Below are 26,006 nucleotides of genomic sequence, written 5' to 3'. Positions count from 1 at the left end.
ATGGTTTTATTCATGTCAAGGTTCAACCCCTTCTGCATCACAAACGAACATAATATCCATCAGTAACAGTAAATAATCAATCAAAAATAGCTAAAATAGACAGAGACGTTCCTCTTTCTAGGACATTCTTCCATACATGGTAATTAAACTCATTCTCCGAATAGTCCCTGGGGACTTTACACTTTTTTGACTCTTCTTCTGTCACTTATTACTAGGCAAGCTCAAGTGCAATTAGAAGCTAAATGAATTCCTGGCCTTCGGCCTGGCCTATGTTTAAATCATATATGTCTGTAAGCGTGAATGCTGTTTTAACCTTCGTTTGCTCCAAGTCACCTACAATAGATTGTGAAGACATCGCGCTCCACAAAGCTTGAAACCTTAAATAGACTGAGCATCAACTCTTAATGAGCACAACATGCAATATGTGTATACAATGATTATGGCTGCACCTGTAATAAAAATGTTAATCTGATACCAGTAGCTTTAATAAACACTTTAATGCAATGTTAACGATAAAGAATATATTGTAGCAGTAAAATAATTTCTTTTATTTCCACAACAGCCTTCTCAGATCTTTGCCTTCATGTGATCATAACAGTACAACTGAAAGCAGCATGGACTGACCCCAACTCAGTAATTACCTCAGATGTTCCAGAATGCAGTGTGGACTCTTCACAAGATAAGACAGCTGATTCACATCTGAATCCTGTAGGTTGTTTCCCCGCAAGTACAGATGTTTCAGATGGGAAGGGTTGGAGGTCAGAGCAGATGCCAGAGCAGCACAGCTGATCTCTGACAAACTGCAGTAATCCAGACTGAATAAAGAAGAAAATATAGATTTAAAAAAAATCACAGTTTTTGACTTTATCAACCTTCTCATTGCAAAAATATTTATTTATTTATTATTATTTTAGATATTTGGTAGCAATGCACAGTAAGTGAACTGACTTCAGAGTCTCCAGTCTACAGTGTGGACTCTCCAGAAAATTACACAGCTGTCTCACTCCTACATCTTGCAGTTTGCTTCTACTCAGGTCCAGATGTTTCAGATGGGAGGGTTTGATTTCAGGGCAGAGACCAGAGCAGCACAGCTGATCTCTGTCAACCTGCAGACCTTCAGTCTAAATCAAGAATAAAACATTCAATCAATTCAATTGTATGTATATAGCACCAAATCACAATTCAAGATGGCTAGAGGTCTTTGATATTATATATAGAACATGTAGATACAATCTTTCATAACCCAATTGGATGTGTTTAGATTTTAAATCTGGAGCACAACATTACAACGTCCCAGTCACTGAGCTTTCCTCAAAAAAGGAAAAAGTCAATTTTATCCTTCTGTTACTGTGGACCACCATCATCTCAGTTTTCTACACACTTGAAACACAAGCACATACTACCATGCTGCTGATCCCAAATCGAGTCTTGCACTTTAGAATCAATACATTATAAATGATTTTAACACTACTTCAGACAACATGTTTCTATCAATTATCACATATAAACATTGTACATGTACAACCTTTACATTGTAAAGCTACAATGAAATTTCCAGAAACCAAAGGAATATTTTTGGCTTACATTTTCAAATGTATTCTGTGACAACAAATAAAAACATTAAATTATTATCAAAAGAAAATGTAAAGATTTATTGATGGATGTTGTGTATATTCATAAATTGTATGAGTTAAAATTGTGAAATCAAGGAAGTAAACTGACTTAAGAGTCTCCAGTCTACAGTGTGGACTCTCCAAAAAAAACACACATCTGTTTAATTCCTGAATTCTGCAGACTGTTTTCACTCAAGTCCAGAAGCTTCAGATGGTAAGGATTGGACTTCAGAGCAGACACCAGAGCAGCACAACTGATCTCTGATAAACTGCAGTCAACCAGTCTGAATCGTGGGGGGAAAGAGATAAAAACAATGATGATCCTATCAGATGTGTTCAGGTTTTAAACATGTAGCTCACTTTACTATGTCCTAACCAATGAGCAAATACTTCTATTTCTGTGTGTTTCATCTATATGTGTGTCTTTGTGTCTATTCAGAAAGATCAGTATTAATGATCAAACAGTGGATTAAATAGACAAAAAATATTTATTCCTTATTCATATATATTCCTTATTCAATATTCAAAACAAATATTTGTGTGCGCGTGTGTGTGTATATATATATATCCCCACAAACTGCATGTCTTTGGACGGTGGGAGGAAGCCAGAGTACCCATGCATACTTCACACAGAAAGACACCGGCCTGATGGTGGAACTGAACTAAGGACCTTCTTGCTGTGCGGCAACAGTGCTAACCACCGTGCCCACACACACACACACGCACACACACACACACACACAGTGGTCCCTCGCTATAATGCGGTTCACCTTCGCTGTTTACCGGATTTTTTTTTGTGTGCAATTTTGCATGCTTTTTTTTTTCTTACAGCGCATTGTGTTCTGCGTCTGCGTCCATCTCGTGCCGTGTCTCCTGTACAGTACAGAATGTGTTCAGCTTGTCAAATTTACATAAATCTTTGATCGCTAGCAGTGTGACTCTGAAGTGCTGTACTGTAATTTTGTAAGTTTTCTGCCCAGCAAACACAACAATGTCGACAAAATGTTTTGCATCATCAAAGGCAACCGCCATACCAACCGCAAACCTCGTTTACTTGCATTTGAGTTCATCTTTTCATTTCTTCACATCTTCTAGCAGCTTCAGAGTGTAGGGATTCATGCATTTTCATTAACACGACTGTTTTCTGAGGGGAGACACAAATCCCTTTTTGTGGGGACAACATCATAAAAGCATAGTCACAAAAATCACAGCATAAAAATCTGTTAAATCAAACATGCAGGTGGATCACCTGCTGAGGTGAGCATCTCACAGCTGCTTCTTTTTCATTTGCATATTCTGAACCACAACAACTCTGCAGATTATTTCTGTGTATGACACTAAGACACTTGCAGTTATGTATGCCTCAATTTGAACTGGTGTAAAGTCTGTGCTCATCACTGTGTTGTTTTGAATTTGAGCGCCACACAGTGGAATAATGGAGAACTGAGCCAACACAATTTTTTACTTAAAAGTAATGAAAACTAGTCATAAGAACAGCCTTTAGTAAATATTTTTCTTATGAATTCTTAAATTTTAAATGAATGTTTTTTTAATTAACAATTAAAAAAGATTTTTCATTTTTTTAAAAACTTTTTTGTAAAAGTCAACAAAATTGCTCTAAAATATGTGAATGTTTGTGGTTATTGATCTACATTTTAATGGCAACATATAAGAAGTTTATATATTTTTAATTATGATCCATGTGTATGTGTGGGGTTGTATTATGGCGATGTAGCTGCCAGATGTGAGCGTTGAGCTACTAAATGTTAAAAACTGGCTGTGTGAAACTTTTATTTAAGAAAAAAAAAAAACTTTTTATTTGTTTCATTCATTTATTCATTTGTCTGTAACTGTTTGTTAAACTTTTTGTAGTCCTTTGTTTACTTCGTTGTTGCTTAGTAAAATGTTGCAAAATTAATTAGCACTAAATAAATAAATAAACTGCACTTGACCTGTCCAATTAAAAATTGTGAATATATTTTAAATGCTATAAAAATGTAGTTTAAGAATAATTCTGAAACAATGAGTTATGCACAGTAATGCTATTAATACTAACAAGAAGAATAATTTATACGTTCATATTTTTATCGTTGTGTGTAAACTATGTCTGAGATAAAAGTTGTAATTTCTTGTTTTTACGTGACGGTGTTTTGCCGTTGAACTCCGGGCTTCGTTGTAATGTTTCGTCACGACTGCTGGGGGCAGTGAGGAGCCGTGTGGCCTGAGGACAGCCAGGATTTAGAGCGCAGAAGAAGAAGTCTGTGTTCCATGTGAGCTGGTCAGCATGGCACCTCCGGGAGGAATAAACAAACCGAAAACTGTAAGAAATCCTGTTTTTCCTTCTGTTAGTCGGTTGGAGCCGAGGGCACATTCAGGAAACAATAACGAGTCAGACAAAGGAGTGTTCGTCAGGTCATCAGATGTTAAAGTTTTGTTCACACCCTCCTACAGTTATAGTAATGAATCAGTCCTTTGAGACAGTTTCCTCTCCAGTATTGTCAGTTACGGGAAGTCGAATATAGCCTTAAAACATTTTGAGGAATTGTTTTAAATGTGTTGGTGCACTCCCTTTGTTAGTGGAGCGCATTGTAACTTCAGGAAACTGGGACACCCTGTGGACGGCAAGTAAACTGCATCGATCGAAACGTCACGAGACAAACAACAGCTACAGCTCTAAGAAGAATAGATTATACAGTAACCAGAAGCAGCAAAGGTGCTCTAATGGCTTAAATTATTATTTTTATGGCTGTTAATTTCTAACATGGCAGATGCACAGCTGCGGGTTTTCAACTTTGAAGTAATCGTTAGTATGTTCAGGTCTCTCTTCCACAGCCTGGTGGAGAAATCCTTTTAAGCCATCAATGGACAGTTACGTTTTCCAAGCGGGTCACGTGGGAAACCGTGTCTGTTGTGGAGCTAAACTCAGTTCTGGTCAATGGTACTTTTATCTCTTTATAAACTGACGCTGGTGTTACAATCAGTCTGTGAAAACAGTAAAAAGTGCAGTAAAAACAAACAAACAACAACAACATGTTAAGATTATTTAAGCTAAACTGCCAGAAAAGTGAGCCCTGCTACAGGCTGGCGACTATTCCAGGTGTACCTCACCTCTCACCCTATGGTAGCTGTGATTGGCTCCAACCCCACGACCTGGAATTAGATAAGTGAAAGACAATGGATGGATGAATGCCAGGAAAAAAACCAAAAAAACTATATGTGCTGTTGTTATTGTGTTCGTAGTTTGAATACTTCATCTGCAGTTTGCAGTTCTCTCACTGAAGAAAAAGAACTGATCATCTGTTTACGGCTTCATATGCATATTACTTGAGAGTTGTCTGCCATATTAAATGTGATACAACCACAAATCACTTCTGGAAGACTCACTCTACTGTGGCAACCATGTCCAGTGTCTATGATCAAGATCAGTGGTCCCCATTTACAGGAAAATGGAAACTTTTTAAAACTCTGTTGGTTTCCAGTGTAGCTGCTAACACTTTAAACCTAACTTTGTGGTTTCAGTTTAAATCGGCTGCAAGACACATACTGATTTATTTACCACCTGCTTCAAGTGTGATTACATTACATGCATCAATAACAAACTGTGGCTGTGTCTTGATTACATTGGGTTATGTACATCACTCTCTGCTGCAGATGTTTCATAAACACAACCTGTTGGGTCGTTTCTCTGTAGCTTTTCTTGTGTGATAAAGTGTGACTGAAGTAGATGGAGCTCAGTGAAAAGAAACACTTATTACTATGTCCTCAGAATGTCAACTCCAACTTTCAGAACAAAATATCCCACAGAGCATTTTTCGCCCAGTTCTCATCTACCCCTGATTTAGATTCTAACTGTCTGTTTCAGATCTGCATTGTCTCTGAGTTTAAGTTGTTTGAGTCAGCTAATTCAAGGAAAGCCTGGATATGTTTCAGCTGTTGTTGTTTGTTCCTTCATATCTGATGAGGAGCTCTAAACACTCGAGTGTTTCTGCCTTCCTTGAACGTGTCGTGGTTCTCTTGCAGGAGTTGGGGAAGAAGCTTTTCAAGCGCCGGCGAGTTCTGAGCCGTGAGAAGAGGAAGCGGCATCAGATCGTGGGAGCTGTGGTGGATGAAGGTCTCATCACCATCCATCACCTGAAGAAGAGAAGGTGAGTGTCAGCTGACCCCCTCCTTCCTCCACCTTCTCATGGCCGCAGCGCGTTGTGACATTTTCTGTCCCATCAGGACGAGTCCGAGAGCCAACATCACGCTGTCAGGGAAGAAGAAGAGGAAGCTGATTAAACAGCTGCAACACCAGCAGAAGGAGAAGGCCTCTGTGGAAGGTAAAGAGTGCCAAACCTTCTCACTGACTCTCTCCTTAAGTGTTTTCAGCATCTCTCAGGTACTTCAGTCGGTGTTAGTGTGCCGCTCTGGTTTCCAGACCTGTGTGGTCCACTAAGCTTTAGACCTAAACATATGAAGGACCAGTTGGGATTGCTCCGTTTATTACTTTACATTAATTAATCTTATTTTGAATTTGGGCATGGATGAAAATTTACATACGCTCTGGGTGTTTATGGAAAAATTGGAAAAATGTAACATCCCAAGAACAAAACTCTCATGCAGTCATAAGATAACCTTAACAAATAGGTAAAGCATTTGGGATGCATTGTTTTTATTATTTCCAGTCTTCGTAATTTAACTCTTCTTGGAAAACTGCAGACTGTGGCAATGCAAAATTATGAAAGTTTTGACTTTTCATTGAAACTCAAATGCATATTGTCCACTCTGCCTCAAAGGCTTAAAGACATCCACGTGGCAACATTGAACGCTAGTCATAGCGCCACCTAATGACAGCAAGACATCAGTTTTAGCTGATTGATATGACATTATCACCAGTGTTAGGAAGGTTACTTTTAAAATGTATTCCACTACAGATTACAGAATACATGCCCCAAAATGTATTTTGTAATGTATTCCGTTACGTTACTCAATGAGAGTAACGTATTCTGAATACTTTGGATTATTTAATATATTATCATGCTTTTTATAACTACATTAATGTACTATTGCTGTGTGATTTATTACTAGTACTGAAGGTTACTCACCATACCAATACCAACTACATTTTTAAATCCTAATATAAAATGAGTAACAGTAGGGTGGACATTAGGTAAGGCTGCACTTTTTGCAGCGATCTTGTATAGAAAACTATTCCGCGCGTATGTAAAACATATTTGCGGTTCTGAAAGGGAGCCTTCCTTGAACGTGTCGTAAAGGGACCTCTGGCTAATACGTCGGGTTCATGTCGGGCTCGTAGCCAAAAACTAGCTTTACTTTGTTGTCTGGGTCAACTTTGCTAGTGAGAGACAGAGAGAGGCGTTGAAAGGCTGCTCCAACAGAACTTATTGTTTCAGAGGAAAGCACGAACACAGTGTACAGTCGAGTCTTAATAGCTTACTTACAACTGGGCTCGTCAGGCACTGTTTTTGGCTGCTGTGGTTATTATTATATTTACATGCTTCCAGCTCCTGTTTCTGCTTGGTGACAACTCGTACTTTCGATTCTCCTTTTTCTCCCTCCCTCGCGCTCACAGACACATAATGGGTTTGGCAGTCCATTCTCCCTGCAGCACTACACTGCCCATGAGGCTACATTCTTTAGGGCTATGCCTTTAACACTCTGGCTATCACCTTCATATTAAATAATGTTTTGAATAATAATTACAAAAATATTTCTTCACGTCATTATGTGGGCGGCAAGTAGAGGTGACATGGGCCGTGAGACCCAGGCATTAGAGCCTCTTAATGCGTCTTTTGTTTGGGTCTCCACCGGCATGGAATTACCAAAAATAGAGAGGGCATAGCCTAACAGGTGAAATAGGACTGTACTGCTGTGGAATCCATTTATTTCAACAAAGTAACTGTATTCTAAATACCACCTTTTTAAATGGTAACTGTAACGGAATACAGTTACTCATATTTTGTATTTTAAGTACATAATGCCGGTACATGTATTATGTTACTCCCCAACACTGATTATCACTGTGTGTTCTACACATTACATACTGACACAGATGATTAGAGAGTGAAGGTTTTTTTTTATTTTTTAACACCACATAGTGGACACAGGAAATGATGTGTTTGTCCATCAGCCAGTTAGATTCCACATGTTCTGCATCAAAGTTGACTGATCATCAGCTGCATTTTGTGTTGTTTTTCAGCTTCTGGTGTTTTATTGATACTTTTTTATGACACTAAAATAAAATTGCTCATCATTCGTCTCTCTGTAGTGGAATCAACAGCAGCACCACAGAAGAAGCACAACACCTCATCAGCTCAGACCAAGAAGAAGAACAAGAAGGCGTCCGGATGCCAGGACGATGTAGAGATGGTGGATGTTGAATGAAGATATTTCTGCACTATGAGTCCCTGCTCAGACGTCCATGCCGGCGCCTCAACTTTGAGACTAATGGACAATCAGGACGTCCGTCCTGTAGTTTGTTTCTGCAGAAGAAAAAACTACAACAGTTGACATGGATGCCCCTTTCTGCCAAAAATGCAGAAAAAAAAGATGTTTCCCCTCAAATATTAATTGAGCTGCTTTTATTTTAGTTGTAAATAAATCTGAATTCGTTTGAGGCTCACGCTGTTTTATTTTTATTTCATCTTTTGCAGATTCTTAACCAAAACAGTTTTAATCAATCATTTAAACAAAAAATTTGAGGTTATTCTAAGTTACATTAGTATGTTAGTGAAAAGACCAAATGTCTTTCTATGGTGTAAAAGTTTTGTGAGAATTAAAAATGTAACTTCACTGGCAAAATATGAAATTGTTTTAAATTTACTGTCTGAAGATATTTTTGTAATTTTTGACTAACCAAAGGCATTTTACACTGTTTCATTTTGTTATTTGGCAGAAATGGGTTTCCATATATGATTGGGTTTTTATTTTATATCTCTGTTAGCGTCGCAGCACCTGCAGAGTTTGAGGGCAACATTTGGACCCGTGGTTGTTACAGCATTCATCTTGTAAGCTTGTTTAATTAAATGGGTCATGAGCTTTGACCTTTAACCTTCTGTTCCACCTAGTTCATTAAAATTTTATACATCAGAAGTTTCTATTCATTATTTAGATTATATAATAATTCAGATTTTTTTTTAACCTTTCTTAGTTGTTGGTTCATAAATATTTGTGCTTGATGGGAACATCCAGGTTCAAATGTAAACTGCACATTAAAACTAATTTTGGCTCTTCAGCAGTTTATGTTGAAAGAAAATTTTGTTACAGTTTAACACAAACTATGTTCATTTCTGACACGTTATTCAAATAAGGACCTGATAAATCCTTGTTTAATTTTTGCTGACTTCTGTTTTTTATTGGGAAATAACATCGTAGGTTTCCATGCTTAAAGGTATTGTGCTTTGTTTTTTTTTTACGTATGTCACTATTTGTGTTTTCTGACATACTTTGATGAGCTTCCATATGTCAAGTCATGTTTTAATAAGTTTTTCTAGGTGGTTAATTCGGGTTTATTTTAAGAAATATTTTCTCTCATGAGTTCTGTGAACTGTGTATAAAAATATATACAATTAAATGTTTTCAGAATTAATGAGCTTCCAAAGTTCTGATATACTTTATTTATTTATTGGAGAGTTGTTTATAAACGTTTTGTCTTTTTGACCTTTTAGTAAGTCCAAACATTTAGTCCAGTTAATTCTAGATGTTTGTGTTCATCATTGCGATTCAATTATTATCAAAGGGCTTTAATGGGTTTCCAAACTTAAATAATATTGTTTTAAATATTAATAGGTCCCCATATTCTTAAGAAAGATAGATGGATAATAAAATGTTTTCAGAAAGCTCCAGAGAGTTCTCATTATTTGTTTTTACTTTTTACTTATAGGGTTGTATTGCGCTTCCATTTAAGTCCATTCATCCATCCATTGTGTACCCCACCCCATAACAGCTGTAACTGGCACTAGCCCTCCACAACCAGGTATTTTTTTTCTTTTATCTAATTTTTATATTCTTGATCTTTAATGACTTCCATACTTTTGATATTAGGTTCAGTTTTGTTTTACTTTTTCATTTTATTTGAAGGCTTCAAATAAGCTTACATTATCTATTTTTATTTACTATTTATACATCCCATTATTTGTATTTTTTTCAGGGGGGTATATTGGGCTTCCGTATGTTTCAAAATTTGTTGTCCAGATTTTGACTTACTGCAGTTGTTTTATTTATTATTTAAGCTCTAATGTCTTTATGGGCTTCCATAAATTCAGTCGAATTTAGACCTATGTTGTTTTTGTAATGTTTTAGAGGCGTTAATGGTCTTCCATAGGTGTTGGAGGCTTTATAAACTATTGATCCGCTTCACGCTGGCATCCTTTCTCTCAGATGTTTTGTTCATGATCAGATTTAATTATTGATGAGGCTCCGTATGGAGCTCTTATATAAACTGTGTCTTTATTGAAACATCTGAAGCTCTTTGTGTCCGGTTTCTCCGGCTGTTTCTCTGATATTTTTCGGGCTTTTTGGAGGAACATCAGACGGCAGTGAGCCTCAGATTGGGGATGCAGGCTCCTTCCCTCCCCCTACCAGAGGACAAAGACTAAAATGGGTCAGACTCAGGAGACAAGCAGCAGATCCTCCGCACCAGCCATCATGTAACGTCCTCCATCCTCTGCAGGCGGAGAACAGCCGGGTTCGTTATTAAGACAACAGAAACGCGTCCTCTGCCTTTTTTTTGTTTGAGCATCATGTCCTGTCGGGACGGCTGAGGCTTCTTACTGGAACTAAGCTGGTTTGAACAAACACCGACTCATCACATCACATCGCACTGACCGCCGGAGGGACGATGGAGGCGGCGCCGAGGTAATCTGTGTCCCCGCTGACCGCTCAGGTAACAAAACGCATTTCGGCCGCTTCGTGTCCCAATTAGGCTCCATTACCGCACCAGTAAAACCAGTACAGGGCAGGTGCTGTGTGCAGCAACACATTAGCTTCGTGCTAAGACTCCAGCTTATAGATGCGGTCATGTGTGCAGCGCATTTCATTTATTACACACTTTATTACAGATTTTTGGCCTTGAGCTCAGGCTCAGCCCGGGCAGGTGCTCTCAAGTTCTTATTATCCAAAAGGAGCTGAGAGAACAACAGCTGCAGTTCTTCTGACGTCCAGCAGGGGCTCCACAGAGTCAGTCCCCATAGACTCCCATGTTATAAATTGACGTTTATTTCCTCTCTTCATAACAGCTGGGATATCTGTGTGACGTCATCCTGTGTTCTGCTGTTGATGTGATGTATGGATGGAGTCAGTGCCTCAATCATAGATTTTATATAAAAGATGGAATAGCTGCTGGAGCTTGAGCTTTTTCACTGTAGCAGTTTTTGGCTCATGGGCTAATGACTTGTGATTGGCAAGTCTGATTCTAATAACAGGCAAAATTTACAAAAAGATCTTTGAGTTTTATTTAGTTAAACTTGAAACTATAGTCTGAAATCAGAAAAGTATCACAGAAGTCACAGTCTTGGCTTTTTATACTGTTAATAAGGTTCAGGTTTTAGATCTCTAAAATTGGACTTTTTTATTTATTCATTTTTCAGGTAGCAACTTTTAGCCATGCAGGTAATTTACACTTAGCCCTGAACTCACTTATTTAAACTCTGTTGAAGTTTAATGTCAGACTAAAGTTTATTACAGTGAACTAAGACTAAGAAGACATTAGTTAAAAATTAAAACTACTTCTTCTCCTTTTACTTTTTTTAATGAACATGCCCGAACAGCCCCTGAGTTATCATGTTGTCAGAGTCATGAAACCGGCTCTGTGAGGTTATTACATCACTATTCTGCTTTTACATCAATGATGCATTTTGTTAAGCTCTGTGCTAGTTTTAGTTGATGAGGCTTATTACAGCCTTATTGTACACTATAAACATAGTGAGTTATTTTCCTGATTTAGTGGTAAGATAACTCGACAGGTTGTGAAATTGTTGTTGATTTCTTTAGGCTTTTATGTGGACATGATAGTATGTGAGGAGGCTGTATATGACATGGAAGAATACACCCCATGACATTCTTATGTTTTTAATTAACTTTGTTGCAGATTTTACGAAATTAAAGACTAAATAAAAAAACAAATAAAATAAAGATTAAACTCACCTCTAACTCTGGTTTGTTAGAATTTCTCTTTCTAAAAAAAAAAAAACCTAATAAAATGATCACCATGACAGTCCTCCCAGATGTTACAGGAAAGGTTCATCCAAGCACCCATTAAAACGAGGACTAGCGAGATTATATACCACGTTCTGATGTGGATTTCTAAAAAGATGAAGTCATATTTGGAGTTAGTGAAGTCGAGTTAGTTGACATATAATGATGTGCTGCCTGGTGGCTACTTACAGACTCATGGTTAAGCTAGTATAACACATTAGCACAGGGAAGATGGAGAATGAGGGTTAAACTGCTGTGAGTAAAAGTTCATGTTGAGGGTTCCTGTTGAGTAGAGGACGATGCTGACATAAAAACAGGGTCATCATGTTGTCGTGAATAAGGAGCACTAATCTGTCTGATAGTGGCTCAGATAACAGCAGCTGTAAAGCTGATAGGAGAGCAGCCGTAGCAGAAAAACAGGCTAAAGTCCTGCTCTGTGGACTGTGGACCCACAGAGCTGCTGAGCATCTAAAGGAGGACTGTTCACACGGTGAGTTTCTGCTCTTAATTATTAAATACTCAAAACTCTTTAGACAAACTAACATGTTAAGTAGGCTGTACATGGAAACAAGGTCCTCTTCATCTTCTGTACTTGTGCAATAGGAGCTGGATTTATTCCACCAAATCCAAACAATGATCTTTCAACTATATTTAAATTTTTGAGGATGTGGATGAGATCACAGTAAAGCAAATGTGGTAAAAAAGATGAGTGTAAATTTTGCATATGTAGCCAAAAACACTGCGTTTTTAATGTGCTTAGCAGACACACCACAGAGAAGCATCCCAGCAGCAGCCTAAAGTCACACCAGGTGTACTTTTTAATAGGCTCTGCATCAGGCTGCACGGAGCAGAAGTGGGCAGGAAGTGACAAACAGGAACTACAAAGTGGATTTGATGTGTTTTAGAAATAAAAGCCCGCCTGCATATGACAAAAGTCAGTTGGAGACTCAATGCGAAAATGTGCACCTGGTTTACTTCCAGGATTCTCCACGAGACGCCTCAGGATGCTACAGGAAAAGTGCACACAGTATCATACTGTATAGAGTCTAATTCTAAACCTCCTCACCTGTGATGATCTTTCACATGAACATCAAGGCAGTTTGAAACAGAGGTTGAGGTTGGAGTGCACAGTGTAAGTGGTAATGGACGTGTTCTCAGAATCTTTTGATTACACCCTCCGTGAGTAAACGCGATAATCAGGATGTAGAACACTTTGTAACGTGAGGTTAATGTTTACCTCACCACAGATAACACCTGAGCTAATAAGAGCTGTAAGGAGTAATATGTAATCACAGTCCTCTTCTCTACCATCTTAGCAGTATAGAAAAACTTAAATATGGTGAAATCCCCCTTTAAGGGGCTTCTGATGTCCTCATCAATCTAATCAGGGGCTCTCTAAGTTTTGATGACTTCATCGATTCGTAGATCCTTTGATTCTCTTGTGCAATATTATTTTAAAAAGTGCTGCTAACATTTTTAGTGCTATGCAGCTGACACCCAGCTGTATTTAACCATAAAACAAATCAACTAGTTAAATTACAGGCATGACTTAAAGGGTACTCGACTCTATCTTGGAAAAATGGTGTCTAACTAGATGTTTACTCTGGATGGAGTCCAACATATAGGACTGCTGTATGGACATATCTTTATATCTTTTCTTTTTCTTGGCGGGGGGGGGTAGGTAGCTTTTATTGCAGTAAAACAATGGCGAAAAGACAGGAAAGCTACGACAACTACAAGACATGCAGCAAAAAGCCTTGGGGCACATTTAAACCCAGGTCTTTGCATTAGCCCCACAGGACATGGATCACCTGCTCTACCCAGTGAGCTAAACCATCGCTCACACTGGTCTGGTTAAACATTAACTGTAGATGAATGTGACATACAGTATTGGATGCAGGATGCACTTTAAAACCACTCAGTGGAGATGGATCGGTTATACCCTTAAAGAATGTGATGTGGTGCGACAGGTGCATTTTATATTTGACCTGTTCTGTAAGCATCCACCTTTGAAATACACAGCTGAATGAACCTGAGCTACAACCATGTGGTGACTTGATATAGCCTCATGAACATGTGCCATTGCTGGAACAGGAAATATATATGCAGGATGTCAGGTGAAGCAGAATGGGCCCTCTTTAAGGATCTACGTCAGATTTTCAGTCACAACAATTTATGTAAAAGATTTTTGCACTTCTGTCTGTAAGCGTCAACCACTGGAGTGGAAAAATGAAACACTGAAAGCATGATTCCTCTAATGTTTAGCTCAGGCCCCAACAGTGCGTCAATCCCCAAAGACTCTCATATTAAATGTACAGCCTGCTGTGGTCTCTGTAGGTTTAAAGTTTCCATTATTAGAGGCGTGGCCTCTTTTCCTTTTCCTTAATTTTGATGCAGCGCTGGAATATCTTTAGATTAGCGGTCTGAATGCGTCTTCCACCACATTTTTCTCTCTGATTCAAACATCTTTCTGACCTCGTTCAGTAGTAATCTAAAAAAAGAAGCTGCCCCGCCACCTCCTTCAGGAACAGCTTCCATTTTTAGGTTTCTATTTTCTCTCCACAGATCTAATTTTGCTCTCTTTGTGGTCCAAGACAGATCTGGGACTCTGAGACATCCTGACAAGGGTTTGAAGTCTCAGACAAAGTCCAAGAAAGACTTAATAAGATGTACTAAAAGGTTTGACTTAAAACAATGGTTCCAAAAAAATCCACCTGACGTTTCCTGCCCTTTTTTCTCGTTCAGTGTCATCTTGCCTCTGTTGTTCTGAGTGTTTGCTGTGAAACACTTAAAGCGATGATATCATTGATTAAACTTTAATAACAGTGTGTTTGTGCTCTGCAGTTCATCTCTGTGGATTTCTGCTGTCCTGCTCTGCACACCGAAGCCTTTCTGATCTGAGTACGCCCACGGCAGCCATGACTCCTCCCACCTCTGAACGACCCTCGGGGACGCTCATGCTGTTCGTTTACGCTGCTTTCACACTCATAGTGATGATATCACTTCCCGTGTCAGCACTGGAACCGGAGACGTGTTTCTCCAGGCAGCACCAGAGCGCCATAGTCGACATCAGGCTGGCGCTAAACAGACCGACAACAGCCATGGATGCCCGGGTGGTCCACTCTGAGCGGGATTGCGTCCTCGCCTGCTGCTCAGAGGAAGTCAAACCAGGTGAGCAGAGTGAATGGGGAACATGGGGGTCAAAGGTTATGTTTTTTTAAAGATATGTTTAAAAAAAACTCTGTCTGAACCATGAAGCATGTAGCTAAAGTAAAAGCACTCATTAGTCTATCCATAATATTATTGGATAATACTAATCCAGTTAAAGCTTTAAAATAAATGGTATGGAGTATAAAGTAATATACTGGCATCTAAAGTCTGGTAGAAGTGGAAGCAGCATAAAAGAGAAATACTGTACTTCAGTAAGAAGTACAGTTTTAAAAAGCATTACTTAAGGAAATTTACAAAAGGTTACATTCCAATTTTGACACTACTCCAAGCCAGCGGCATCTGTGGGGACCAATTATAAATGGTGGGCTGGTGCCACCCTATGCTCATTCCATCCATTTACACCCCTGCAAAATCATCACCAGGATCTATAGAAACAACAGCAATGACTATATCTCCAAGATACCTTTGTATAGTGCTGAGGAAAGCCTGAGAACTGAGGTCACGCTGCCCCTGGTGGTGAAAGTTTTAGGTAAATTGTGCAGATTGTAAATTTAAATATTTACCTTCAAAACCAGACAGAAGAAAAATCAAAGCTTCATTAAAGGGGAGCTGCTCTTCTTGTTTCATCATGTATACCTAATTCAGTCAGAGAAAGTATAACCCAGGTTACTGGCTTTGACGGCCACATGTAACCATCTAAAGACTATATCTGGTTTTTGGTCAGTGTTTTTTTTTTTCTGTAACCATCGCTACCGTGGGATATATCACAGTTTCTCTATGGTAGGCTCATCAGTCTCAAAGGTCACAGCAGACCACTATAAGCCAAAAACTGTGACTCAAAAAAGTGAAAGGAAAAAACTAACTTTGTGTTTCTGAAGGTGCTAAATGCAACATGGTGGTTTTCAACGGGAACAAACACGCTGGTGATGAGAACTGCTTCCTGTTCCACTGTCAGATGGAGCAGGACTGTCCTTTAACGAAGGCTCAGGAGGGCATCAACACCTATGACATCTACAAAGGTACGTCAGATACTCATTGTAAACACAGAAAATGACTTCAATAATGATGATTAAATGCATGATGAACAAAGACATGAGTGACCCAGCTTTGCATACATTCAGCTTCGGATTCTTGAAGATTTTTAATAAGTAAATTTAAGCCAAAACTAGAAGTATTATTGATTAGTTTAGAAAATAGTTTTCATTTTTCACCGTAGGATCTTCACTTCATTATTATTAAAAAAAAAAAACAAAAGCAAAATTAATGATAATGATATTATCTTGATACCTGTGGAAGATCAGTCACGTTCATCAATTACCCTCCCCACACACATTTTTGGCTGTGCTTTCTGTGTGGAGTTTGTATGGGTTTTCTCCAGGTACTCTGGCTTCCTCCCACAGTCCAAAGACATGCAATTAGTGGGGTTAGGTTAATCAGTGATTCTAAATCCGGTCTTTAAGTGATGTTGTGATGAATCCTGCTTCCGGGCCCAAACTACTCTGCGTTTAATAAGGCTGTTGTGTTTTAACGTTTTAATTAGTGCTGTCAGCGTTAATCTCGTTAAAATGACGTTAACACCATAACCGCATTAACGCAGCAAATCTCTGTTAGCGAGTTGCATGGCATTAACACGTTAACGAGCTAAACGTGTTAATGCGTTGTCGCCGTGCAGCCCCACACACGGGGCGATCTGCGTTAACTCGCTAACAGAGATTTGCTGCGTTAATGCGGTTATGGCGTTAGAGTCATTTTAACGAAATTAATGCTGACAGCACTAGTTTTAATGCTTTTATCTTGTTCTATCTAATCCCAAAAAGCCCCTAAAAGCAGTCAGTGATCACTGTCAGCCTCTTGGTTTTTATTACTGCTATTAATTTTAAAGCACAGTTTTTAAAACCTTGCGATGTAACTACAACCCAGGCAATGCAGCAGTATTGTGGATGGATTATCTCAGTTGTTCTCCTGACTGAAGTTTGGTCCATTTACAGCATCCTGCCATGCAATTGCATTTATCCCTAACCATCGGGAACCCTCACGTTACCTTTTATTGAATGGAAAAAAGTTAGTGTTCGTCCTCCAGCGTCACTGTTTGTATTATGCTAACATAGCTGTGTCGCTAGCGATCACCTAGTACATCATTATATACCAGCTAGCCAAGCTTCAGTAACCCAACAAAACATCCCTGCTGTTTACTTTCCTGTGATAGTAAAGGTGATAACAGAGCTGTACGTCTTAATTTGTTTTCAGAAATCTCTCAGTCAGAACATGGTATATTCTATTTAGATGCTAAATCACTGCTAACTTCTAACTCCATTAAATTTCATAAATTCTATTTTCATGAATGCCTGGATGTTAAACTTAATTGTTACCCCTAGTAGAGCAGCAATGTTGATCATTTTATTACAGATGAAAGAATTTAGACAGTTTTTCAACTCTCAGTAATGCCACAGTGATCGTTTGCCTTAGGGACCTGCAGCGTAGTTTGGGCCCAGACATAGCTAATGACGGCAGACTTAAAGACCGGATTGCCTTTAGTTGCAAATGTGATCACGACTGGTTGACTGTCTCTCTGTGTTAGCCCTGTGCATGTCTGGGATAGGCTCCAGCCCCTCCCCCTGCAACCCTGAACTAGATAAGTGGAAGGGAATGGATGAATAATTAAACTCAAAATACAACTACATAGACGTCCATAACCATAACATTAGCAAATAATATACGTTATCATATATGTGCATTGTTGATGTCCTATTTTCAAATATCATGGTTATCATGAATACCTTCACCTGTATATAAATGAATAATAATTTTAAATATTAACGTGTCAAATTTCCTGTTTCATGAAAGATAATTAACAAGCACCTGAACAAACATTTTGAATGATGGGGTATATTTTATGTCATGGAGTTTTTTCCCCCAGAGAGTTAACAGACAGTATGCTTCTTTCACAGAAAGCATGTAGTTAAGGCCCCAGTGAGATTTGAACTCACGACCCCTGGTTTACAAGACCAGTGCTCTAACCCCTGAGCTATGGAGCCCTATATGTCAGCTTGAGACACACCTGTAATATGTGACATACCACCCAAACCATTCATGGATGGTTGTTACCAAATTGGATCAAATGTCAGTATAATTGTTTTTCAGCCTTCTAAAACTCACTTTTTCTTGTTTGTGTTGAATTTTGGATCATTGTGAATTTTTGCTGCCCCCTGCTGACCAAACAATTCTATACAAATCTTTAAGTTTATGTCTTTGTGTTTTCTTTCCTGCACAGGTTTACTTCATCCAACCACTGTGAGACCTCCCACCACTACCACCACCACAACCACCACCACACTGGCACCAGCTATGCCAACAACTGCACAACCAACAACCCCAAAAAGTATAACAACAACAATGCCACCAACCACTATCACAATGACAACAACCACTACCACAACACAACCGACTACCACTACCTTACCATCAACCACAACCTCAACCCCTACCTCCACCTCCACCTCCACCCCCACCCCCACACCTCCACCCATCATCATAATTGCCACAATGGCAGCAGTGACCTCATCACCCACCACTGCAAAAGCATCACCTCTTTCCACCACCGCCATGAAAAAGCCTAACAAAACCACCAAAAAGCAAACTAAAACCTCCAGGAAAGGAAAAATTCATCCTATCAGCATCACCACCACCCAGCCAACTCATACTTCCACCCCCACCACAACCCCAAACACCACCCCCACCACCACTCCAACCACCTCATTTCCTGTTGTAACAATGAACAAGGAGGCCAAATACAGAACTACTGAAAAACTTCAGCGAAACACTGAAACCACCACGACCACGACTACAACACTTCCAACCACCACAACACCTCCAACCACCACACTTTCAACTACGACAACTACGACAACAACCACAACCACGCCTCCAACCACCGCCACTACTATTCCGTCAACTACCACCACAAACCCCTCTCCTCCTCCTTCAGCAACCACTCCCACCACTACCACAACAACAACTACAACTACCACCACCACCACTGAGGCGCCCACCACCAGGACAACGCCCGCGGCGACTCTTTTAATTGTCCCCAAAGGTGCTGCTCAGTCTGACCACATCCTCCAGAATTCAAGTGCTACCAGAGGCAAAGGGATAGCAGCACATGGAGCAATGAAAAGCGGCATGGTGGCATTTGTGGTGCTGGTGCTTGCCATCCTCACAATGGCCCTCGCCATTGGAGGCCGCAAAGCAATGGAGTCCTTCGACAGACGCCACTACACGAGACTGGAACTTAATGATCTGCACTACGAGGTGTGACAAGGAAAACGTTTCAAGGACGGAAGCCCAGAGGGGCAGTGAGATTTATTGAATTTATTCAATTAGTTTAATAGCACAAAGTTACATAATAATGGAGCACCTACATCACCTCCTGAAAGGTTTGTCATACTGTGGAGAACACTGGATTGTGATTGGCCGGAGAGTACACATAATATTTAGTTTCTTTGCATTTAAAACAGCTGTCACTTTTTGATCTTCTAACAAATAGCGCACTGCTTTGCTAGCAACATTTTTTTCTGTTGTTTTTAACACCCAAACCACCAATGTTATGTAAAAGATAGACACAGATACTGATATTACCTGTTGGTTTGTGACCATTGCCATGTTGCTATTTTAAAACTGGAGGCAAGCTGAAAGAGAAACCAAGGGGTGCTGTGTGTTCATACTTTAGTAACTTTTTTTCTGAGTAGAGAAATTATGGCCTCCATGCTGTTTCAGCTAGCACTATCAAAAACTCATGAGTGCCATTTCAATTAACATCTGAAAACAAAATTTCCTGCATATGTTTGGGTTTTGAAAGAGATCACCGCTTTTGTTATTTTAAAAAATTGGTCATAAGACCAATTTTGAAGAAAGAAAAACCCTGTAAAAGCTAAGCTAAGCTGGCTTAGCTAGCTGAACTTTATGTTTATAACAATAGTGAACAAACTCCGCCCATTCCAGATTTTCTAACAAAGAAGTCGTTCAACAAACTCACCAGTCACATGATTTTTAAAGTCTTCACTGTTGATTATTTCAGCTTTATTCACCTTAAGTGACCATGTCCATCTTTTATATACAGTCTGTAGGTAAAGTACAAAGATGACAACCTCATTCCATTTCAGACTCCGCCTCCTTAAACTCATCACAGACCAATCATGGACTTCATACCTTAATTTTTCTGTTATTGGTGTTAACAAAAGAAAAAATGGTAGACTTATATTGAAAAGTTCTCACAATGAAGACAAAATATCTCTTAATTTAAAAACTATTCTTAGAATTTATTTGAGGTGTTTTTGTTTTGTGAAAAAAAAAATCAAACTTTGAGATATTTTTTTGGGCTTTTATTTTTTTAGATTATTTGACTTCTCATGAGACAAATTCCTCAGTTGTTACTCGATCTTTTTAAGTCTTATCAAGTGATAGTGCAACTTTGAAGCAGCCTTCAGACTTTAGGCAGTAACACTGCCCTTCTGTGGCCTCTCAGATCACATGATGAGCTCAGAGTTCTGCTGGGAAGCTCATTGGTCCAAAACTTCAGCTGACGATGGAACAAAGAACAAACAGCAATATTTTTACTCGTAGAAACTCAGGAAGCTTCTGAAGTGGACTGGACAGAAGAAACTCTATACAAGCGGACTCTGATTCAGATTCTGGCCTTCTTCTGATTCGCCGCGGGGTCGCGGGGCCCTTTGTGTATACACCTGCATGTCTTCTTCCTCCCACACGCTTCAGCCATACGAGCCTGTGATTGCTTCTTAAATCACCTGACCGGTGTAGATGTCAGACTCACTCTCTCACTGTGGTGTTTTTGTATTTTGTATTTCACATGTGGATAAATATTCAAACGATGGATGCAATCCTTTGAAAATCGATGCACTATTGTATCCTGTGTTTTTTTTTAATGATTATGATCTGCTGATTTTTTTTTTCATAAGTAAGAGGACACTTGCTGCGCACTATTTTCCTATAATGACGTTTGTATTGTACTGGATGTGCAGAAACAAGACTGCTATAGCGTCACTTCACCACCAAGTGGCAGCAGCAGCAGTCCGATAAACTGAAGCTGCACCAATAAGGCGTTTTCACTGATACTGCTCTGATTTTTACTTTGATTGTCTAATTAATAATTACATGGATGGTAATAGTTTGGTCTTGTTTTGTGAAGTGATGCTTTTGCATAAGTTTGAACTTTGATGTTTTGTTCTTGTAAGGATTAAAAAACTGTTGATTTTTGAAAAGTTTCTGAGTCTGCAGATTTATTTTTGCCTGAGTGTGTTTGATTTTAAATAGAACCACTGTGATTTTTTTATCGTCTGGGTGATCCACCAGCAAATAATCAAAATTAATCTTGTAAAGTTGTTCCAAATTAAATAAAATTTCACATTTATCACACCATCACATTTATTACTGTTCTGTATTAACCAAACTGGGAGCAGGTTCATTACAGCAACAAAAATAATCAGCCTGAGTCTGAGAAAAGTTTCCACCTGACCCATCTGTTTTTTAAATCTACAACAACTTAAATATATGTCATGGAGCCATGCATGCTTCTACCTTCATATAATGTGTATTTTCAGAGTAACTTGCTGTCAACGTTAAGATTTATCTAACTTGTATTATACGTTTTTGCAAACAAACTCCCAAAGGTCTCAGTCTTATGTTAGTGCAGATTTCTCATAAACTTGAGTTTTTGGTCGATGCTGTTCTTGATCAAGCTTCTTTTCTATCGTGTCCAGCTGAGCTCCATCTTTGGACAAATTCTTGGTGCAGGTTCAACAGTTGAGAATTGTTTGACAATTCCTCAAAATTTCAAGTTTTTATATTTTCACTTTTCCAGATATATTTATGTATGCTGCACAAAAATTATTTTGAAGAAGGTTAATTTTTTTTTTTTATCATTTAGTGAAGAACAATCATAAGCATTTCACAAGTTTCAAAGACTTTTATTGGCCATAAATATGGCACAGGGCTAATATGTATGCAAAAAGTTAACGTTTACAGTGTCAACCCTTCTGTCTGTCAGTTTCTGGGCCCTAGATGGTGATCCTCCTGCTTTATCACAGTTCCAAGATTATCACTATTCGACTCAAAAACTAGCATAAAAACATCCTCAGACTGATGATCTTCCAGCAGGATGTCTTTTGTCTTGTGTCGCAAGATAAAAGTGGTAACTAAGAGGCTTCGAGATCATCAAATAAACATTTTGGATCCTTGGCCAGGAAGCTTCCCAAACTTTGCTCAGCACTGTAATATTTACTATAGTGGACTTAAATCATATATTATACTGACTCTCCTGTAAGTGTTTGAAACTGGATTTCTTACCATTGTTCTTCACTAGATCACAAACACGTACAAAAAAAAGCTAGATAAAAACTGAAACAGCAAAATGTATATAAAACACTAAATATGTGGCACTGCCAAAACCTTTGGTCATGACTGCATAAAAATAAACTTTAATACTCTAATGTGTTTCTGCTTGTGGCCTTCATCGGGGCCATCATAAATATAACAAACATCATGTACATCTAACCAGAAGCATACTTACCCTTTGAAATGTTGCCTGTAATGTGTTTTATGATGACCCTGATGAAGTCCACAACCTCAACATTTGTAGTAAAGCTGTTTATTATGCAACAGGTGCTTCAGAGCTGCTCTCAACGCCGCTTGGCAGAAAGTGATCATCTGCGCTGTTTCAGGAATGATTTTGACTTCAAAAGAATCATGGCTAAAAGATGAGCCTGGCATCAAATGTAGGTAAAAAAGAGACCTTTGCTCTGACTTCAGGGAGCAGCCACTGATCACACATGCTGACGTGAGTCTTGAAAGTTTACCCAGAATGCACTTTTTAAAGTTTTATTCAGTGAATTATCATTAAACAGATCAAACATCCATGGCTTCAAACCTTGTTCCTGTTGCTCTAAATCTAGATAATAACAATAAATTGGTGCAGTTTATTCAAGTAATGATTTATCTCATGATACTGAAGCTCAAATGATTCAAGTTTTTAACAGAGCTTAAATGGGTTTTTCAGCACTTGAAATTTCATGTGGATATTCACCATACTTACAAAAGTATCATCAAGTCTAAACCCAATCCTATGAACTCAGTCACTGATCAAATAGTGTGATGTATATTGTGGTTGAACTCATGACAGGCACGTGATCAGGTATGTGGTAGTTAATGTGTTAACAAGTTACCTCATATTCCTGAGACTGTGAGGCAGTTTTGCTGACCTGGTGATTAAACTCTGAAATTTTTTAAATGAGATGCTTTCCTTTCCTCTTAGCTGGACATTTGCGTCCCGTCCACCTTGCTTGTAATTTTACAGTCCTGCTTTCACTTCCACATCTCCCACAGATACATTCATTAGATAAGATGAGAGTGATCCACACTTTATTAAATCAGCAAGAGGTTTTAGAAAAGCTGTTACTCTGAAATAGGAAGTGTACTCTGTAATCCGAGGCCTCACATCCTCAGTGAACTTTCTCCTTCTGAAAGCTTTTGAGAAATCTTGCATTTTCTGATGTTTGAAACCTGAAACTGGGGCTGATGTTTCATGAAAAAAATCTTAATAATAATAATAATGATAATAATGATAAAGCAATAATAATATTGTAAAAAGTTATTATCAACAGAACACTGAGATGTAAAAATTAAATACAACAAAATAAAACTAGTACCGGTACCGAAAAAAAAGAAGATTTATTCATAACACACGTGAAAAGACCCAGGAAAACCGAGTTAACGATAAAAACGATAACAAAATAACGCTGAAAACCGATAAAAACCCTGAAAACCATACATTTCACACCTGAGCCTCAACTCTCGCGGCCCGGTACCAAACGACTCACGGACCGGTACCGGTCCGAGGCCCAGGGGTTGGGGACCGCTGCTCTAAGGCATAAAACATTAAAATGCTAATCAAAAATAGAAAAATGCAACATGTAAACTTTATAGGGTGTGAAGAAACTGATAAAACCTGAAATCAGATGCTATAGGTAAAAAGTGTAAAAATCCAAAATTTAGAAAGAAAATTTAGAATCAAAAGTGTTGTAAAATCTATCACATTATGTAGGTTTGTTTACAATATCAGATTTCACACTTTTTAATAATCCACATAATGGGTTTTTTGTGTGAAAATCAAATAAAAGTGTCAGATTCATCTATATCTGTGATTATGGTGGGTTTCTGGTGAAAATGTGTTTCTTCTGATGTTTTATGGCATTACATAGACTTAGATTTTTAAGATATGTTGTGATGCAGCGATTTAACAAACAAAGGTGATTAAAAGCTTTTTACCAAATGACTGAATTTGGTTTTAAAAAGCAGATATAGTATATAATGATTTCCTGAGCCCCCCTTGCCTTGTGCCACCTGATGTAAAACCCCTGGAAACGCCCCTGCCGTTGGATGATATTGGGGCCCTGTTTTGTGGGGCCCCTGTCCGTGTGATAAAGTAGTCCCGCGGGAATGTGGGGTTAACGTCTGTGTTGGGGGGTGGGGTTCTGTGGGGGTTCGAAGTCGGTTCTGCGGGACGTTTCCGTGTTGTGAGCGTACCTGCGGCTGTGAGGCGGAACAACAATAGAGAGCCGGGCAGCGAGGTGGCGGTGGAGGTGGAGGCGGAGGCTGGAGAGGGGGGGCAGCTTCCTCACAGCGGAAGGAGACGACGGAGCTCCTGCAGGACAATGTGAGACACCGAGAGTTTATCCGACGCAGTTAGCGAGCAGCCAGCCGGGATGGAAGCGGGCACGGTGTAATGCGAACCGGAGCCGAACATCGACCTGAATATTCTGGGAAATCCGCTTTTTTTTTAGCCAAGGAAGCGGCCGCAGCAATGGGAATACTCCGCTGAGGAGCCGCCGCGGCTGGGCCGAGAATCGGGAGAAAGATGGGTGTCGCGCTGCGGAGTCTGTTGTTGTGTAGTTTTTGTTTTCTCATACGAGGTGAGTTTGTGTCCACACTGTGACTTTTACCCACACGTCCCCTCGCGTAAAAGACGCGAAAAAGTGCTGTTAGCAGCCCAGGGGAGCTTTTTCCCTTCTCTGTGGATGTTTGGAGCTCGGCCTCCGGGTCGGATTTCTCCCGACTGGAGCGAGCTAGCTTAGCCTGCTGCTGCTGGAGGAGAAACCACAAACAGCCCTGTTAGCTGGAAAATACCCCACCAGAGACTACTCACAGCACCGCCAGCTTCCCTTCCAGCGCACCCCTTTGTCCCGGGAGTATGTATTTGGCGCAGTTGGTCGCTCCTGGTTGTGTTTTGTAACTTAAAAACGGGCTGGATCGGGCTCAACAGCAGTTAGCATAACAAATGCTAGGGAGCGAGCTGGTTAGCATCAGGGAGCTAATAGCTAATAAACCATCTACATGGAAAAATAACTTTATTGATAACAATGAACAGAATAAAGAAAAGCAAGGCCAATAAATGTACAGTATTACACACAAAACAGCAGCTACACGGCTGGACACGTGTGAGAAATGAATGTATTTGTATAAATCTGACAGTAAAGAAACAATAAAACTGCAAAAAAAAGAAAAAAAACCCTCTAAACTCGGATTACAATGAAAGCGAACTGCCAGCTGGATCTAAAGGATGTAAAGAATGAGACCAGGACATGAGTCCGAGGCGGATCTCTTTAGAAAAGTAAACCGAATAAAGTAAATTCATGAAGGTGTCATCGCCATTAAAAATGCTCCGTTAAATTTAGTTTAGTGTTTGCTACACAGCACGGCTGTGCACTAGAGCAGAAATACTATATCACAGCAACTGAGCAGGGCTAACTTTATTTGTGTAGCACATCTCACACTTACGATATCATACAGATCATCATCTTGGTCTGAGGAGCTCCTGATAATATCCAGTAAACACTAGAGGATGAAAAATAAAACACATAAAGCCATCTTGTGTAAAGAAAGTTTATAGGTCAGTGAGAGATGATATTTTCATTTATCATATCACATATTCATTACACAGGTTTCAGTGTCAAACTGTTA

General features: G+C 39.2%; 3 protein-coding genes, 1 non-coding gene and 1 pseudogene across 8 annotated transcripts in view; 3 read left to right on the top strand and 2 right to left on the bottom strand.

Annotated features, from left to right (window-relative positions):
• Nucleotides 1-637: 637 nt before the first annotated feature.
• LOC146369571 (NACHT, LRR and PYD domains-containing protein 12-like) overlaps nt 638-26,006 on the bottom strand; it is a 335,320-nt pseudogene continuing 309,951 nt past the window's right edge.
• Nucleotides 3,833-8,235, top strand: c4h11orf98 (chromosome 4 C11orf98 homolog). Its single transcript, XM_084909216.1, has 4 exons — nt 3,833-3,933; nt 5,634-5,758; nt 5,835-5,932; nt 7,882-8,235. The coding sequence occupies exons 1-4, from the start codon at nt 3,898-3,900 to the stop codon at nt 7,995-7,997; spliced, it is 375 nt and encodes a 124-aa protein (XP_084765342.1). The 5' UTR covers nt 3,833-3,897; the 3' UTR covers nt 7,998-8,235.
• mansc1 (MANSC domain containing 1) lies at nt 9,918-21,256 on the top strand. 2 transcript variants are annotated; one of them, XM_084909196.1, is made up of 4 exons: nt 9,918-10,469; nt 14,652-14,978; nt 15,857-15,997; nt 18,250-21,256. In XM_084909196.1, exons 2-4 carry the CDS (start codon nt 14,726-14,728, stop codon nt 19,290-19,292), a joined length of 1,437 nt encoding a protein of 478 aa, XP_084765322.1. In that variant the 5' UTR covers nt 9,918-10,469; nt 14,652-14,725; the 3' UTR covers nt 19,293-21,256. The 2 variants fall into 2 exon arrangements, with proteins under 2 accessions (XP_084765322.1, XP_084765321.1); XM_084909195.1 differs by having other exon boundaries at nt 9,918-10,497.
• Nucleotides 17,941-18,013, bottom strand: trnat-ugu (transfer RNA threonine (anticodon UGU)). Its single transcript has one exon. It is a non-coding gene; the product is annotated as a tRNA-Thr (tRNA).
• Nucleotides 24,653-26,006, top strand: part of lrp6 (low density lipoprotein receptor-related protein 6) — a 46,368-nt gene continuing 45,014 nt past the window's right edge. For all 4 annotated transcript variants that reach the window (XM_084909163.1, XM_084909161.1, XM_084909162.1 and 1 more), the window contains exon 1: nt 24,653-24,958. In XM_084909163.1, the coding sequence (XP_084765289.1) occupies nt 24,904-24,958 (55 nt within the window). In that variant the 5' untranslated portion in view covers nt 24,653-24,903. The remainder of the gene's footprint in view (nt 24,959-26,006) is intronic.

This window comes from Perissodus microlepis, chromosome 17 (assembly GCF_051167445.1).
Source record: "Perissodus microlepis isolate ML-2025 ecotype Zambia chromosome 17, ASM5116744v1, whole genome shotgun sequence".
In the NCBI taxonomy this organism is placed as follows: domain Eukaryota; kingdom Metazoa; phylum Chordata; class Actinopteri; order Cichliformes; family Cichlidae; genus Perissodus; species Perissodus microlepis.
This window is presented reverse-complemented; position numbering and strand designations above follow the sequence as displayed.